The following is an 18,009-nucleotide window of genomic DNA, read 5'->3' as shown; positions in this document are numbered from 1 at the left end:
GACGACAGGCTGGTGCTCTGACCACCCCGTTGGTGCAGCGTGCTGCAACTCCAGAAGTGAAAAGGGGCCACGTCCCTTTCTTTTACACTGGTCCAACTTCCCTGACTTCTAGGATGCACAGCAGCCTCGGTGAGAGCTCCCAAGACACCACGTTCCTGCCGAGTGCCAACCAGCAAAGCTCCCTGACTCCAGTACAGCTATTTGCAGGGGCGCTGGCTGGAGATCTGGCCTCTTACAGTGCAGCTTGCCCCAGCTGCGAGCACATTCTCCGCTCTTAAGTCCATCTTATAGCCCTGAACATAAATCCCCCTGCTTTCTTCCAAGCTGTTGAAAGTCTGCTCCTGGTTGTATTTTTAGATTTAAAAAATGCAGCCGTCAAAGCCTTTGAAGGCACACAGGTACTTTAAGAAACAAAACATATCACCTCGCTGTCAATCATGCCAGCCACAAATGGACTCCCTGCAGCCCCAAAATAGTGCTAAATGATTGCCTTTTACAAAACTGGTGGTTGGCTGCTTATTATTGGCTTTCAACTTTATTGCCTCTTCAGGCAAAATGGCTGGAACGACAACAGCAAATAGCTACCTCCAAGTCATCTGTACCAGCCATAGACTTGTTAACAGACTGGGGTGAACCCCAAAATAAACATGTTGGGGCCAGAGAGTAAAATGGGGTTCATTGGAGGCCAGAGAGTAAAATGGGGTTCAGTGGAGAAGCAAGCCAAGCTGTGCAGGATTTCTCCTGCAAGATTAAAGGCAACACTTGCAATAAGAGAGAAAACATTGCCACCAGAAAATGAATGTCAAGTTCATACTAACAAGCTGATCTGTACAGGTAGGATCTCAGCAGCTCCCTTTTTGAAGGGCATCACCCGAGGAAGTCCTTTAACTCGACCAGGAGGAATTTTATGTAGCAATCTGGGGAAAAGCACCAAGGTACCAGCCCAAATCTCAACTGTCTGTGTTCACACCAGGTTTTTAAAATGTACCGCGGTCTACAAGTGACTTCAGGGCATGCTTCAGCCTGCCAGCAAACTACTCACACAGCCCTGGGTTGAGCAAAGAGGTGGATAAATCCTCGGCCCAGCTCACTGCTTTCAATGAGGAAGGTCAGTAGCCAGATCTCTATATCCACACAGGTGGTTATGGGTGGCAGGCCACTTATTCAGGGGGAGCTGCTCTGCCTTGCTATTTCCTATCTGCTCTGGTATTTTTAAGTGAGCAAAAATGCTGCAATGCTCAGCAGCTTTGCAAACTCACCACCTTTTTGCAGACCTCCTGCTGTGGTTGGTGTTTTCCTAAAAACCCCAACCCCTGGAGTCCTGTGATTGCCTGAACAAAAAGCAGAGAGTTGTGTGCAAAGAGAGCTTCTAGCCCTCCTGGTAGTGTGGAAAAGCTGGAAAATAAGACCCAAATATAACACGTGGAAGATGCAATGAAACCTGCATGTACCCCAAATCCGACACGTAGCTTCATGGCTAGCATCACCTAGCAGCAGTGCCACACCAAGCTTCCCAAGTCTTATCCTTAGTGGCATCAATGTTTTCCATCTTGAAAGAAAGGCTGCGTAAGGATTAGCTGGGGTATACACCAGTTGGCCCTTTGAGAGGAGCCGTGACAAGCAGGAGAGTCAGGTCGTGAGGACAAAGCCCTGCCAGAGAGGTAGGCAGGGGCACGTGTTTTCTGAGCAAGAGGATTGCCTGCATGCTGCTTGTAACCATCTCTTCTCAAATCGGTATTTTGGGGTCAGTAAGGCACTTAGGATTTTGACAGGTATAATGTTTAAATGTCTCGGCTGGCTGTCGTGCTGCACAGTTAGACCTAGAAAAAGCAACCAGAGGGCTGAACCCATATTGCCTTGATATCCTCTAGTCCCGAAAACACCCTGCAATCCCCTGTACCTTCCTTAGGGATCACCAGGCACTGCATCTCTTCCGGGAGACAGACTAGGTTCAACGGAGCAGGGGTATTTCCCTTATAAGACAACAAGGGAACTCACAGTCCCCTTAACATGCCATGAGAGATGACTTTCCAGCAGTGGGAAGTCAGCAGCCCTCAAAACCAGGGTTAAGCTGTACCTAGTCCTGGGTGACCCTGCTCCGGGTAGAAGTCATGTGCATCCTGTTCTTTGCACTAATAAAAGTAAACACGTCTGTGAGCAGGCACAGACAGGCCGAAGCAAGCGTAGCTCATCCCTCTGGAGTCTGACAGGTGGGTCTTGTTTCAAAAGACTAAGGAACGGCTTCAGCACCGGGAACCTTGAGTCTTTGTCTTGCCTATGCAGCCAGTGAATGAGGGATAGGAAAGAGCCTAGGTGTGTCTGGGTGCAAATGCACTCCAGGTGTCTTGAAAAGGACAGTCTCTGCCCTTGGCTTTGCATTTCTGGTACTACAACTGCAATAACAGGCACTGGAGAGAAAAATTAGCTAGAACAGATTTGAGGCACACGCAGAGAGAAGCCAGGCAGCCTCCATCAGAGCATCGATGCCATCCATCCTAAGAAAGTACTCGCAGCTGGTCGCACTGCTTGGTCTTCTGTTCATGAGTGAATAATTGATGAGCTGACTCCAAACCTTGCAACTATACTCGCTCTTTAGTCATCCGGATCAAAGAAGCCTTACAAAGTTTGCAAACTGTCCAAGCTCTGGAGAGGATTTGCTGTTCCCCTCATTGTATTAGCAAGATTTTTTAAAATCAGGACGATGCCCAAATAATTCAACAGGGTGCTCTGAGACAAAGATTCAAGAGAAGCAAAGGGTAGGCAGATACTTGCAAAAGCTTCAGGATTCACAAGCAGCTGAACTAGGAAACACCGAGGAAGTGAGTAGGCAGGGCAATAGCCTTAGACAGCGGACGTGGGGACTATCCCCATCTCTGCCACTGACCTTTCTCTATGACCTTGGGGCAGCCCCTTTCACAACCCGGCTTCCTCTCCAGTTCTTTGTTTGCCTCATCTATTTAGACTGCAGCTCTCCGCGGCACAGGCTTTCCGCTAGTCTGTGTATGTAGTTAGGGCCTAACACAGGGAGCGTGATCTAGGTTGCACACTACTATAATACCAGGAGACCAAATAAAGGGAACAAATAGTACGATCCCAGGAATCAGTGAGTTCACTAGCGTTTAAAGAAAAAAAAAATCTTGATTCAGGTGTTTTACTCATCCGCTTCACCTTAGCAATAATCCAAGAATGACGCCTGTCTAAACTCTCTGGCATAATGTTTTTGGTATGATTTTTTTTTAAGTAAAGCTCATATATAAAGCTCTTCTGATGACTTTGGTGACTTGCCATTTCACCCTCCCCGTGGGTTTCGGTTTTGGTGTGGAGTGAGCTCGCCTTAAAAGCATCTTTTCACTTCTCCTTCCACAGCAGCAAATCGCCGCGCCAAAAATCATACCTCACTTTGTCAGTAGAAAAACAAAATGTGAGCTTAGTGGAAGTGAGCTACTTTGGAGCGCAGGATGGAAAATGTTGCTTATAAGGCTGAACAAGAGTTCGCTGCCAGTTTTGAGAGGGGGAGAGATGCTCAATTTTTATGGCAAATATTTTTCTCCTGCCTTAGGATCTCAAGTCCTTCTGGAATATAGCAAATACTCGTTTTAGGCAGCACGTAACTTGAAACTCCTTTCTTTAACCCTTTCCCAGATGACATAAATAAGATGACACTCAATCGATGCGAACGATCATACAAGGCTAACATCAATCGGGAGTGCTATTTGATAATAGTGGCCAATGGCCTGTGAAACTCATTGCTACAGGAAGCTACTGACTTGCATTCGGGGACTCAGAGGAATAATGGTGAATGTAACCCAAGCACAAGCTGCAGGGAATAAGCTGATCTGTTAGAAAACTTCCTAAATGTAGACACCGTGCGGCAGGGCAGGCAGGTTATCTTGGCGGCTGACAGGAAGGTTGAGGTTTTTGCAGACCGATACAAAGAAAGACGGATAAAATGTTTGCAAACCAAAGCAAGGCAGGGCAGAGGATTGTCGAGATGTTGCATGCCCAGCGAGTGGTGTACGCGGACACCAACGCCCCAAAGAGTGACCCCGCAACCCAGCGTGTTTCAGGTCAGCCGGGAGCATTTACTAGTTTAAAGCATTTCCCATTTTTTATGTTTCTCCCTCTAAAGGCAGCGGCACCGACTAGCCCAGAAGGTGGCAGCAACATCTTGCTACTAGAAATGGGGATTTCTCGCCGCCTGAGGTCTCTGTCAGCTGCAGAAACTCACGGCAACTTCCAATTGCAGCATATTTCCCCGATCAAGAGAGAAGTTGCTTTTTCTTTAAGGAGCTCCCCTATCCATTGCCTCCTGTAGAGACAGAAGCAGCTGGATAAGAGCTGGGGGGACAGAGTTGGCCTGATGATTTGGTGACAGCCAGACTATGCAGGTCTCTGGACAGCTGGGCCCTGCTATTAAATGTCTGTCTGCTTTAATGGGTGTGCTAACAAACTCAGGCACTTAGCAAACAAGAGCTTGACACCACTTCTCCCCTTTCAAACAGCAACACAGATTAAGCAGCTTATCGTTTATCCACTGCTATACGTGAGCCAAGCAATGGCTCCGAGCTGGGAGTCCTGTTGAATATGGCTTCACTGATCTGAGCACAGTTATAAAGAGGATAGTAGAGGGCAGAAGAGATTTAATGTATCGGTTCAATCCTGTATCAGTGCTAAACTCCACAGGACAGACAAGGTTCTTGTATTAAACCAACTAAAAAGTTGGAAAAATTGTTCTTGGCAAGCTTTCAGGCACAAACACCCTTCTTCAGGCATAGAGAGTCTGCTAGTGAATTGTGCACTCTCCTGCGTAGAACAGGAGCCAAAATGCAAGTCTGTGAAAATGCAAATGCGTGGCAGTAAGGATCAAAGGTGAGACAGATGGGAAGGGGAAATGTGGAAGTGGTGATGAATGTAGCTGGTAAAATGCAGACAGGTTACCTGGGGTTATCAGATGGCAGGCAAGTTATAATGTCCCATAAATCCAATGTCTATATTTAGTCCATGATTTTTCTGTGTCCGGTAGATTTATGAAGTGAAGTTCATGGGTTTATCAACGAAAGGTGTTTTGTAAATTCCCTGCGAGGATTAGATCTGAGGGATTGGAGAGAGAGAGCGGTTTTCTTGTGCAAGCAACAACTCCACGGGGATAATGCAGCTAGCACAACCCAGCCCAATGCTCAGATGTGCTGCAGGCCAAAGCTCCCTTGGCTACCTGTGGACCTCCTCACAACCTAGGGCACAGGGCATCTCATTGTACAGTTCTTCCCCAGTTCAGGTTAGGCCTTTTGGCCCCATTCACTCCATTTCCAGTCCCCAGTACTGGATATCTCCCTGAAGAGGGATAGCTGGTGGCACTCCAATGGAAGAGAAGCCAGCAGAGTCCTATTAGGAATATACCTAGGCCCCCATCCTTACAATACCTAATTAGCCCCTGGGATTAGTGTTTAAACTAGTGTAGCTACAGGACTTCAGAAGCAGTGTGCATGGCAGACCCTCCAGGCACTCTTCTACACTTAGTCATAGTCATTCATAGGTGTTAGGGGCTAGAAGGGACCTTACAAGGTCATCGGGTCCAGCCCCCTAACTTGAGTTGTTGCTGGGTAAAAATTATTCCTGGATATTTGCAACTAATTTTTTTTTTCTAATTATTTAATGCAGTTACCTTAAACTTCACTTTTTCACTCCTAATTTAATCTAATGTCTAACAGCTTCTAATTTGTGGAGCTCCTGGCTGGCCCCAGAAAAAGTTGCTCCCCTATCCAATATCTTTTCCATTCATAACTTTAGTATATTGTGGTAAATCCAGGAGAACTAGGCTTGCTCGCACAGTCGGGGCAAGACACTTAAGTGCCTATATACTTCTGAGAACTTGAGCCTTTGTCTTTTGAGTCTCAAACCCGGTCTGTAACATGTGGGTAGTAACAGTGACCTGCTTCATGACAGCATTGAGAAGATAAGCCCTCTAGAGACTGGGTGGCTCTGATGCAGTGCTGGTAGGACTCACAAACAGGAGGGATATTGTCAGGGCATCTTTTGCTGCTCATTGATGGACTCAAGTGAAGTTACCAGAGAAAGACTAATTAGACCTAAGCACTTATGGATCCTTGCCCAGCAAACTTGGCTACTCCAGTGTCTCTGCACCGAGGACAGGAGTCACTTTGGATACTAAAAGAGGTGGTGAGGCCAGCAGGTGCGTTTCCTGGCAAGGTGGTGCAGAAGGTGAAGGTCCCCTCTGAGGCCACTGGAGTGGAGCACAGAGCAAGGTCTGCGCCCTCCCAGGCACCATGTGAGCGGGTGATGATGCTGAGGGGCAAAAAGGCCATTCAAGAAGGATCCTACGGAGGAATTAGCCCATTTCTCCTTGGAGAGGTATCAAGTGACAGATTCTCAAAGAGATAAATGAGCGGTCTCTCTGCACTCGCCAAGTACCCATCACTGTAATCCCGAGGCAGGGGAACAGTGAGCTGTGTCTTCTCTGAGGACCTCAAAGGACTTTCTAAACTTCAGTGACTGATGCCTCGCTTACCCCTGGGTGCCAAGGACATAAATTCACTGACACTTTCCATTTACCTTCCATTTTTTATTGCTGCAGGACTCTCTGTTTGGGAGAGGAGTGAGTCCTGGGTCAGGACTGTACATGCCAAGATACATCCAACCATTGGCGATGTGTAGGGGGTACACACAGGAGCAAGTGCACCCCCCGAGATCGGCCATGCACCCCCTGGAAGCGTCAGCTGTGAAGCCAGAAGTGCATTTCCAGTTTCACCGCTGGCTCGGCAATCGGCCTCCGGGGGAACACCCCCGTCGGCAATCTGGTGCCCCCCCCAGATTCGGGACGCACCATTCGCCCAGGCATCCAACAACACCTGCTCTCACTTGGCCTGTTTTCGGAAGACAGATCAGCATCCTACATCTGGATGCGGATCTGATTGTAGTGTTGCCAACATCGTGAATTCAAATACTAGGAGTTAAAACACCAAATCATGAATTGGCTTAAAACTCACAAGAAGGGGCAGAATAATATATCTGGGGTTCTTCTGGCTGCGCTTTTTGAAGTGTTAGGATCCTTCAGGTGACATTTTCATCTGTAGCCACAACCAATAGGAACATCCTTTTATTTTTAAGTGAAAATCAAAGTTCTTGCCTATTCGTATGCCTCCAGGATCTAAGGCTTTAGAGAAAACACCCGATATTCTGAGACACTCAATAAATTTTGCAAGAATCGACCACATTATGAGCCGATACTCAAAGTTATGTTTAGAATCATAGAAAATCATACAAAATGAGGGTGTGAAAGGACCTCAGGAGGCCACATCTAGTCCAACCCCCTGCTCAAAGCAGCACCAGCCCCAACTACATCATCCCAGCCAAGGCTTTGTCGAGCCAAGTCTTCAAAATCTTCAAGGATTGCTCCATCCTAAAGTGCAGGACTTTGCACTTATCCTTATTGAATCTCATGAGATTTCTTTTGGTCCAATTGTCCAATTTGTCTAGGTCTCTCTGAATCCTGACCCCACCCTCCAGTGTATCAGGCTCTCCTGATGTTCATCAACACAGAGTATAGCTCCTTGTCACCCGCTACCACCCAGGCATCAGTGCTCCCAGTTCCTCATCTCTAGGCAAAAGGAAGCTTCCACGATGAAATTTAGAAGGGCAAGGCCGTCATCTCTAGGGCCCAACACCAGAGAGAAGAAAAGCCCCAACACGTGGCATTATGCAACAGATTTTATTACATGAAACAATAATCAACTGATACCAACAAATCGAGAGAAATTCAAACCAGGCGCTTTGATCCCTGCAGAAACCGGAGAAATGCCAATGGATTTTCCAAGCTCCGACACCGCTTGCTCTCGCCATATGCCAAGGCTGTGAGAAAGCAGAAAAGTGAACACAAACCCTCCCCGCTCGGCACTGGGGAAAGGGAAAAAAATAGAAGAGAGGAGAGATGGAAAAAATAGAGCAACTTCACAATCAAGATTGCATCACATGTGGTGTTGATCGCCAACAAGCTGTGAATTGTGGGAAGAAAGAAAGAGAGAAAGCAGCAATGGCCCGGTCTGGGTGGGTGGGTGGGTTTCTTTCTTTCTTTCTTTCTTTCTTTCGAGAATTGCATTTTATTTTTAAAAAGGAAATGCTTTTTAAAAACCAGCGAACAGCTGTAATCCAGACATTGCCCTGTGTCGTAGGCAAAGAGCAAGCATCATGTTAAATATCACCCTCCCCGCTCCACCCTGGGAGAGGCAAGACGTACGGGAAGGGGACATAAATATTTACTCTCCAAACACAAACTGCTGCCGGGAGGTTAACAAGGCAAATAACCAGCCTCTGAGATGGGAGCCAGGAAATTTGTCAATTCAACAGCCTCTGTGCCACACCTGAGATACCGACTGGGTGAATTCCCGCCAGACAGGGAGGCCCCGTACGTGGCCTGGGCACCTCCGACACCGGTGGGATTCAGGTGGTAGAAAGGCCAGGACTCTTGTTATGCAGCATCCCCGTGGCACAGGACAAGTCCCACGTAGCTCTCCAGCCTCTTTGACATGGTCTTAGCGATGGGGACCAACCTGAAGGTGCATTTCCTTACACCGGCCCTAGCACACTATGGCCACGTCCAGACGAGCGTGGCCGTGCGGTGTGTGGCGCCGCAGGCACGTCTACATTACCGCACGTTGCATTGTCCTCCATGCTGCAAAGCAGCAGTGTGGAGGGTTTCTTTTACCCCTGCTAGATCAAAGAAAACCATGGGAAAAAAAGCGGAGGGGTGCATGCGACAGCAGCATGCACCGCCCAAAGCCAGAGCCTGGGCGACCACAGCTGCGCTCTGCTACCGGACAGGCTGAGCGTGGCAGGATCGCCACTGCTGCAGCCCCGGGAGGCCCCCAGAGCCCCAGGTAAGGCTGCTGGGGTCCCCCACCCCACCGAGGGTAGCTTGCACGTGGCCAGGCATTCACTGGGGACAACTAGCAGCGGCACAAGGTGCACCAACACTAGTTGTGCACCAACACGCACATCTGGACACGGCCTATGGTGCAAACCGGCGCTGATCCCAACTCAGAACCTCCTTTTCATTTCCAGTTCGGGTGCAGCCAGCACCTTCCAGGGACAGCCCCACGTGGCCAAAATCTCACCCCAGTCTCTGCTCTCTCCAGAATTCCCCTGTTCCAGGTGACCGAAACCAGCCACACCTGACACAACCACCTTTCCCAAGAACAGCTCACAAGGTTTTTGGTTGTCAAAGCTGAAACAGAAACTAAACCTCACCAACCGACCTGCCCTCTGGACCCCATCTCCTGGCGTTAATGCTGGTCTCATGATATGGGTATGAGACAGGAGCGTTTCCACTCTCGTCCGTGTGGCTGCAACTGCAGCCTCGAGTCACTTCCAAAGCTCCTTTGGGCCCATTTTTAGCTTTTTCATCTTCTTGCCATGAATTACTACACATCTCCCCATTAATAACCTCATAACTTTAAGATGAGAAGTAATATTGCCACAGGCTCCAGTGGTATGGACTGTTGCGGCAGGCCGTTTTCCTAAAGCCTTGTAGTGGTGAATACAGGACTGCTAACTCCGTTGAGTTGAAGTTGAGCAGTGCCCCTTTTCCAAGCAGAATGGCCTTTTATATAATAACACAAAAAAAAGTTTGAACCCCCTCCACGCGTGCACGCACACAGACATACACACAGATCAGCACTAACTCAATTGAAGCTCTTTCCTGTTCTCCCTTATTTTATCTATCCTGTAGCTGTCAGAGAAAATTGATCTCCGCCCTAAACCCAAGCACAAGTTCAATCTTGTTTGTTCCAGGCAGAAAGCTCAGCTTGGATCCGAGGCTACTGCTAACAGCTTCTGTTAACACACGTGCTGCATTAGAGATGAGTGCCACATTCCCATCCAGCAATGTTCCCACTTAAGCAGCACACATTTGACACCAGAACAGAAAATAGTTTTAAAGGAACAGACTGTCCCAGCTTCTTAATGCTTACAGTGAATGCAGTGCTTATCGGGAGGACCTCACACACCTGCACTGCCTTTGGCGGTGGACTTTGCTTGGCTTTGGATCAGTCCCTTGCTGGTCTGGTCCACACCCAGAGCTCTTGCACTATCAGCTGGGCTCTCAACACTGGCACCAAGCCCTAGGACACATTCAGATGTGCTCAGTTGTGATCCCCCTCTGAGAGCTCTTCTGCAGCCTGAGCTGTCTCATGGAGGTGCCCTGATGTGTCCTCTGCTCTAAGGGGAGAAGAGGGTGCCCGTGCAGTGCAGATGTTAGCTAAGGCAACATCAACAAGGTCTGTAGGGTGGATGGACCCTGTGATCTCGCTCTGGCATGTAGCACAGTAAGCTGTGCACTGCATCTAAGGCCAGGACTTTCCATGTGACTGCACTCGAGAGATCCAGCTGACTCAGCTGTAGCAGATGGGGAAGAGTCTTTTGTCTTCCTCCACCCAAAGCCAACGCGTTTGGAGCCCTCACAATGATGCGCTGCAGGACATTACACAAACCCATGCCTTATGTCCTGCACCAAGAGAATTGCAAGGCGGGAGGCACCTAAACATCGTGTGTTATCCCTCCGAGGTGGAGTATGCACAGGGGCGCAGGGCACAGCAGCTCCCTGACCGCCGTGATGCAACAGAGGCTGGCTATTCAAGTGAGTTTTCTCCCCGCGTCCAGCAACAGAGTCAATCCAATAGTCACATTAACTCACCAGGGCTATGGAGTCACGGCCTCCGAGCCAGCAGCTCGTGAGTCACCCAAATAGGAGAAAATATTGAAGCCATTTCTAATAGGAGTCGAATTGCCCACAGGGTGGAGCTCTGCACAATGATTCAGTACCCGTACAAGCGAGGAAAGATGTTTGTAAGGATCTCACCAGTTTGTCCCAACCCCGAGGCTCAGGAAGCTTGGAAATGTTGACTCTGACTTCGGCGGGGACAGGCACCTCCTTAGCGAACAAGTCACAGATCACCCATTCAGAACAAAAGAGGACTTGAACTGGATTATATTTTAAAATGCTCATATATTTTTCTTTTTTTCCCCCTATTTTCTCTCTCTCTCTTTCACTTTTTTTTTTTTTTTTTTTTTTTTTTTTTACAATTCTAATACAATTGTTCATCAAAATACTGGCGCTTCCAGCAGCAATATTTTTTTTTTTAAGTGAACAAATAACATACGGTAGTGATTTCACAGTAAAACAGACTTGCGGGAACGCCAGAGAGACATGACAAAAGACCTCCCCCCACCCCATAAAAGAAGATTTCAGATGTGGGAGGAAAAAATTAAAAGTTCATTCCAAAAAAAAAAAAAAAAAAAGAAATATTTCCAAAGAGATTTCATATAAAGCCTTTAAAACGCAGTCAAAACATTCTCCCTCTCCTCCAGGTGTCTGTCCCTGTGGTCAAGCATTTACAGAGAGAGACGGTTTATAACACTCTCTATAGAAGAAGAAACAAAACAATCCAAAAAAAGAAAAATCTCCAAGAATATGGAAGGGATAAAATTACATTTGTACAAAAATAGATTTTTTTTTTAACTTTATTGATGCTTTAGATATTTTTCCTTATCTTTTCTTTTTTTTTCTTTTCTCTTTTTTATTATTTTTGTAATTCTTGCTGAATTTTATTTTAGCTATGTGTCCCATAGCTAAGGCATCCATCGCTAAGTGTTGGGAACTGCTAAAGCTATTTTATTCAAACCATCTGCTGCTCCAAAAAAAAAAAAAAGAAAAAGAAAAAGAAAAAAAAAAGAAAAAAGAAAAAGGGCATCTTAAAATAGATGCATTTCCTCTATCTCGAGTTGTAAAAATCATTCAGCACTTGCCGACATGGAAGGGGCTCTGGTACAGCGTACTCGCTTACATGAAGCAAAAAGGTATGAGGGGGGGAAAAAAAACCCAAAACAAAATAGGAAAAAAAAATAGAATCAATTTGAACAAAACAAAAGCACAAAAAGTCTGTAATTGCTATGGTTATAATATATGTATATGTGAGTGAAGGTATTTATACAGTGTATATATCTACAGTACATACATGTATACACACGCACATATGTATCAACTTAAAATAGATCATGCACTCTAGTCACTGATGGGGACATCATCAGCTAATTAGCCACTGCTGGGGATTGGCGGGGCCAACTGTGAGTCCACAGGCTACAAGGTCACGTGTCCCCATCCTCAATCCCAGTGCTGCCACCACCGTTTCAGGATTGTCCACACACAGAGAGCCCAAGTGTTGACCGGGAGAGAGGGAGGGTTGGTTCCTTTGGTCCTGCTCTGATGATAAAGACCCCAATGGATGAGCCTTTGCTCATCTTCTGATTGCAAACACAAAAAGTTCCTTTTGCTCATTAGGGAGAGAGATGGCTTGACAACCACAGCGGACTCCGGGTAGAAGGCTGTGCTGCTGCATGTCCCAAAGCTGTCCCCGACGGTTTCAATGCACTGATGGGTGGTGGCAGCAAGAGGAGAGATGAGCAGCCGGAGTCGGCGGACGGGATGATTGAGTATACTCTCAACAGTTATTCAAGTGGGCTGTTGCAAAGAAATATATTGGAGACCAGACCTTACAGTTTGTTGGAGGACTCCAGGGGTGAGGCAAGGGCCAATTTCTTTTTCCGATCGTGAATCTTCCTTGGCCTTTCAGACAAAAACCAACCTAGCGTACACCTTTTCTCCCCTGGGAGACTTCTCCAGGTTTCAGCTGGAAGGTCCACGCCTGCAGGTGTGACATAGACCACAGTCCAACCCACCGTCCAAGAGTTGACAAAGTGCAGAAATTAGCTGGGCTTTCGGGAACAAAGGGAAGGGACGGGGGGAAAGTCCTCTGTGTGTTTCCTCAATATACAACATTTGTGAGTTTTCAAGGCCTTTCAACCATAGGATCTCCACTGCTAAGGTTCCACCTGAACTCGGTGTTAGAGGTGGATGGACGGGGAGGAAAGGCCTGATGAGCTTCTTGAAGACCATCTTCAAAAGCCTGTTTAAGCTCTTCTTGTTGTAGATCCCAATTGAGAACACACGCAGAAAGGCCGCAAGGAACCTCCAGTGCGGTGGGTGGCTGGCTGAAAAGCTGATGTTTGTGCTATCTTTAGAAAATTAAAGATTGTCCCACCAAAAAGAAAAGAAAAAAAAATAAAATAAAATCACCCTAATCGAACCAGATTTTGCACGAATACTATCATCTGGTTAAATAAAAGTCCTAGCTCTCTAGTGAATAATGTGCCTTTTTCTTTACCCATGTATCACCTCTTCAAACAAGCTTGCAGTATATTTATAATAATTATTATAATGATGAGGGGGGGGGAAATAAAATAAAAAGCCAAAGCAAAAGAAAATATAAACCAAAGAGTGAAATCCATGCAAAAGCGGGTCGCTTTAAGGTTGCAACGGTGGGTTCTCCACAGCCCAAGTGTGGCTTATATTTGCTCTAACCGGGCAATTGCACTGGAAAAAACTGAATTTAGGGCATTGGGGGGGGAGGTCATGGGTGTTCAGGGTGCAATAAGGATTCCCTCGTGGGCCAAAGCTGCAGCTGGTATAAATCAAGGGAGTTTTACTGAAGTCAACAAAGACAAGTCAATGTGTTAACAGCATCTCCTGCGACAGCCCTACCAATTTAATACAGCACCATGCACATCGACAGCCTGCTACAATGGGCTGTTTAAAAATGCAAGCTGAACCTCACAATCCATTCCTGGGAGGAATTAGCATCGTCCCCAGTGCAACGGGAGACAGAAAAGTGCCCAGGGTCATACCGCCTGCCAACGAAATAAACCCCTGACAGCCAAAACTCCCGGTATAACCGCGACACGGCACTTCATCCTGGGGCTATACTGTATTTGGCAGGGCAGCATTTGGAGCTAACACCGTAGCATGTTTTAATAAGGGCAACACCTTCAATTCCAATGCTAACGCGGACGAGACAAGCTGCACGCTCCTTAGACCTCAGCTCAGCACCCCCTGCCCAAGAAGCAGCTCCGTGAACAGGGGACCCATCACGGTGGCCTAGAATCGGCCCCGACTTCCTCCGGCGGCTGAGGAGGAGCTGGCAGGGAGCACACGCTCGCAGCCTAGAAAAACAAATAGCCGCTCAGACTTCCAGCCCCAAACACAGCGCCTTTCAAGCACCCAATAAAATAAAATGAGAAAAAAAAAAAAGCTGGTTCTGCCTGATGGAGATAAACAGTGTTTAGTGTGGGGCCAGGTCAATAGGCTCTTTAATAAGGCCTTTAATATTCTCTAGCAGGCAGGCTAGGCTCAGGGCGTGAATGCAGATGCATTCCAGCTCCTTATTCCCTGGCTAATATTTCCACACACTGAGTTGCAGGGGCAATGTATGGAGGGAAAAGGTTCAAAGCCGGTGAGCTCAGATCCAAGGAGCCAGCAGAGATGGGATGTTCCCACCTTGGCCTACGACCACGATGCCTGCGTGAGGACGGGGCTGGGAATGAACAGCCTCTGCTTGCATTTCCTGGCAACCTCTATGCAGCTCATTTCTCCTGCCTTGTTTTCTTGGCAAATTCTTCCAGGGTGAAGCTGTTTAATAATATTTTCAGCAGCACGCAGCCTGCAGAAGAAACGCCGCCAAAGCCCCGCTCCTGCCTCTAGGGGTTTGTCACTTCGGGGAGACCCGGGAGTGGGGTGGACGGGGGGAGTTATGACCTGAAATCTTTGGTATTTGTTTAGCAGCGAGAGAGGTGTATTAGCAAAGGGGAGAGAAGGGGGAAGGATTTGAACCAGCAGCCTGTTTGGAAAGTGGGCAACACCTGTAAGGAGGGACGTGGAGTAACAGCTGCATCTCTTAAAGGACCAAAGGTGAGAGCTCGGGGTGGGACTGCTTGCTCTCCCTTCACCCAGGCACAAAGCAGCTATATAAAGGGCCAGCTGTAGCTGACAGGGAAAGGCGGGGGAGAAGAAATATTTTTGGAATCTAATCCTCGGTCATTTTTGAGCACAAATCAAATAAAAGTGGCGGGGAAGCCCTTGGTTGGGAGCCAACCGCAGGCACCTCATTCCTGGCGCAGCCTGCAAGGTCCCCGGGTGGGTTAAGAATGGTTACTTTCTTCTGGGGGAAAAAAATAAATCAACAAGCTCCTTCATTGTTTGCTCTCCTATTTCTATCCATTGGTTTTCTAACTTGGGCTCTTGAGACACCTGCTCGGAGCGAAGCTGGGACCCGAAAGCAAAGGCGCTCCCTTGCCGCCCGACTCCGTCCCCCGAGAAACCCCCTCCCGAGATGCTCCTGGAAATGTGCAGGGTGCCGTGTTTTGGCAAGCGGACCGGGATGAAGTCAAAAGGCAGCGGTGTGTAAAAGCAAAACAAACCGTCTTCCCGCCTCTCCCCCCAGAAAAATGTGAGAGCAGCTCCTGCAGCCCAAGCCAGTCGGTGGAAACTTCGGCTGCACATTAAACAGAGGGAGAGTCAAGCTGAAGGGCTGGAAAACTTCCTAAGCATGAGATTCACCAGACTGTGAAATAGCCTCCCTTCTTCTCCAGGAACAACTAGAGAGCCGGTTGCTTGGGTCATTTTAAAATGGGTCTGGACACAGCCCTGGAGAATACACCGGAGGGAACGCTCCTGCCCGGGGTTTTCTTATGGATAAAACATTGCTGCTCGAGTCAAAGCTCATAGGGAAGCTCCTGAAACCCTGTAGCCTCCCCTCGGTGGAGCCAACACGGGTTTCCTAGAGAAACAAGCTGCAACGTGTGCATTTTAATTTTGCTCTTCGGGATTCCCACAGGAACACAGAACAGCAGCCAAAGCCACAGGGAAAGAGCAGTCCCTTCAGTGCCCCCTCCTACCTGGGTCTGGCCAAGGCCCGGCACGACGACCCCTCCAGAAAGGAGGTGCTCGCAAGCAAGCACCACGCTTGGCTATAGCACAGCAGTTTGATAGTCTCTGGGAGGGGAAAAAAAAGGCAGGGGGTATGAACACTGTTATTTCTGCTTTGCAATCTCCATTCTTCATCGGTAATTTAAGATGCAACAAGCATTTCTTAATGCAACACGGCCCTGCTGGCTGATGCAGCCTCCTGCTTTCCTGATCCTTGTTGGGACCCTCATGCTGCATCGTTTCTACATTGGGAAGATGGGGGAATATTCTGGGGGTAGGGGTGACCCTCTCTTTTCCACCAACGAATGCACAACGCAGGCTCAGTCGATCGCAGCCTTGCTCCACAAGCTGTCATGGCCCAGGCCACCCTAATCTAGAGAGACCCACCAATGGGGTGCGAGTTCAGGCTGTCACAACCGAGGTCACCCTAATCTGGAGAGACCCACCGATGGGGTGCGAGCTGCTGTAGGCCTACAAATGCCTCGCTGAGCAGCCAGCCCCTGCTCCTACAATGCAAAGCTGCCCTTAAAAGAAACCGCTGACCCAGGTTAGCATGCACCAGTTGGCAGGGCCAGCTGAAAGCACACGTGTGTGCACGTTCCACCATGTTCAACGCACCTCGTGTTGTACACGCGTGTGCTAAGGGAGAGGCTGGGACAAACCGGAAGGAGGGGAGGGATATGAGTGATTGCAACCTTAAAGCGACCGCTTCCAGACCTGCACGTTCCAGTTGGCTTGTGTTTGGGTTGGCGAGCTCCAGAACGGAGAGAAGAGTCATCTTTGGGGTGGGGTGGGGGGGCAAAAAAAAAATCTGTGATGCTCCATCGCTTTTTCCCCGAAGGAAAGCAAGACTATTCGGGCGACCGCCGCCTGCGCTGCCCTCCACACACAGAGGGGGGCTCAGTCTCTCAGTGCGACCGGTCATCTCTCCGTTTGGGGAACGAGGTGGAAGAGGGAGGCGAAATCCATCCCGCCATCCCCTGCTCTGAATGAAAAGGAGAGGGCTCCGTGCAGAGCCAAGGTGACTCGGTCAGGGGACAGCAGGGGCCCGCTCCTTTCGAGAAGTAAAAGCGAATACGAAGAGTAACAGTTAGAAAGCAAAAAAATAGATTTCTTTTTTTTTCTTCTCTTTCCAAAACTCCATCCTCTGAAAATATCCAGCTGCGAGCAAGCAAGAATTAACCATTCCCCCGAGCTCATCCAGCCCCAGCAGCCTAGCGCTCTTATGAGCAAGACCATCTCCACTTCCCACCAAGCGGCTGGGCTCCAGGGTGAGAAGCCAGACCCAACATCAAGGACGGGCAGGGGAACGTCACCCCCGGCCTTCGGCTTGGGCTGATGCCCGTCGGTGACAGGGAGAGAGGAGCGCTGGCATCTGAAACACTCTGCCCCGCTTCTCTACATCTAACATTTTAGAAGAGCCCTCCTTATCCTTAGACGCCGCGACAACAAGATGAGCAAGGATCCACGTGACGAGAAGGTCGAGGACGTCGGGGTGTTGCCCGGGGTCAGACGGAGAAGAGCAGACAGTGTTTCTGGCATTAGGGGGCAGGAGGAAGAGAAGGAGGAAAGGTGGAGGCGGAAGGAGGCTGCGAAGGCCCCTGCTGGGTGAAAGGACGGACCCAGAAGAGGTTATCTTAAGTCATTTGGTGGGGCGCTTCCAGCATTTCCATCAAGAAGGTGTCGATGGGTGTATCTCCTATTAGCTTGAAGAAGAACAGGTGCTCCAGGCATTTCAGGCCGATGGATCGGAGGGCAGGGAGACGGAGCAAGAGCTTTGCAAACCTGCAGGGTGGGACAAAAACAGGAGAGGAGAACGTGGTTAGACGCCACAGACTTAGCTGGAATTCGCCTACAGGACTTTGAGGTGGGACAAGCAACCCCGAACCCTACTGATGCCTGTGCGCCTACTCCAAACCCTATGGTTAAACCCTCCCCATCCAGCCATTGAAGAAGTACCATCTGGCTCTCTGCTCTCCAGCTTTACAAGTACTTGCAATCAATGAGAACATCACTAGCTAACTTCAGTGAAAGGTTTGTGCAACTTCCTCCCCTGCTTAGGCATTTGGTTTCCGGCGGTGCAGGTTTGGGTCCTTCACACTGTAGCAAAGGAGAGAAGAAACACCATGAGCAAGCTCTCTTGTTTGGGGCATCAACACTATTTCACACCAGCTCCTGTT

At 48.5% G+C, this 18,009-nt stretch overlaps 1 protein-coding gene across 3 annotated transcripts in view; it reads right to left on the bottom strand.

Moving 5' to 3' along the window:
• Window positions 1–7,711: 7,711 nt before the first annotated feature.
• Window positions 7,712–18,009, bottom strand: part of RXRA (retinoid X receptor alpha) — a 194,199-nt gene continuing 183,901 nt past the window's right edge. For 2 of the 3 annotated variants that reach the window (XM_006261955.4, XM_006261956.4), the window contains one exon: window positions 7,712–17,614. In XM_006261955.4, the coding sequence (XP_006262017.1) occupies window positions 17,467–17,614 (148 nt within the window). In that variant the 3' untranslated portion in view covers window positions 7,712–17,466. 3 annotated transcript variants of the gene reach the window in all.

The sequence above is a fragment of the Alligator mississippiensis genome, chromosome 12 (genome assembly GCF_030867095.1).
Source record: "Alligator mississippiensis isolate rAllMis1 chromosome 12, rAllMis1, whole genome shotgun sequence".
In the NCBI taxonomy this organism is placed as follows: Eukaryota; Metazoa; Chordata; order Crocodylia; family Alligatoridae; genus Alligator; species Alligator mississippiensis.
Note: the sequence above shows the minus strand (reverse complement) of the source record. Positions and strands in the feature narration are given on the sequence as shown.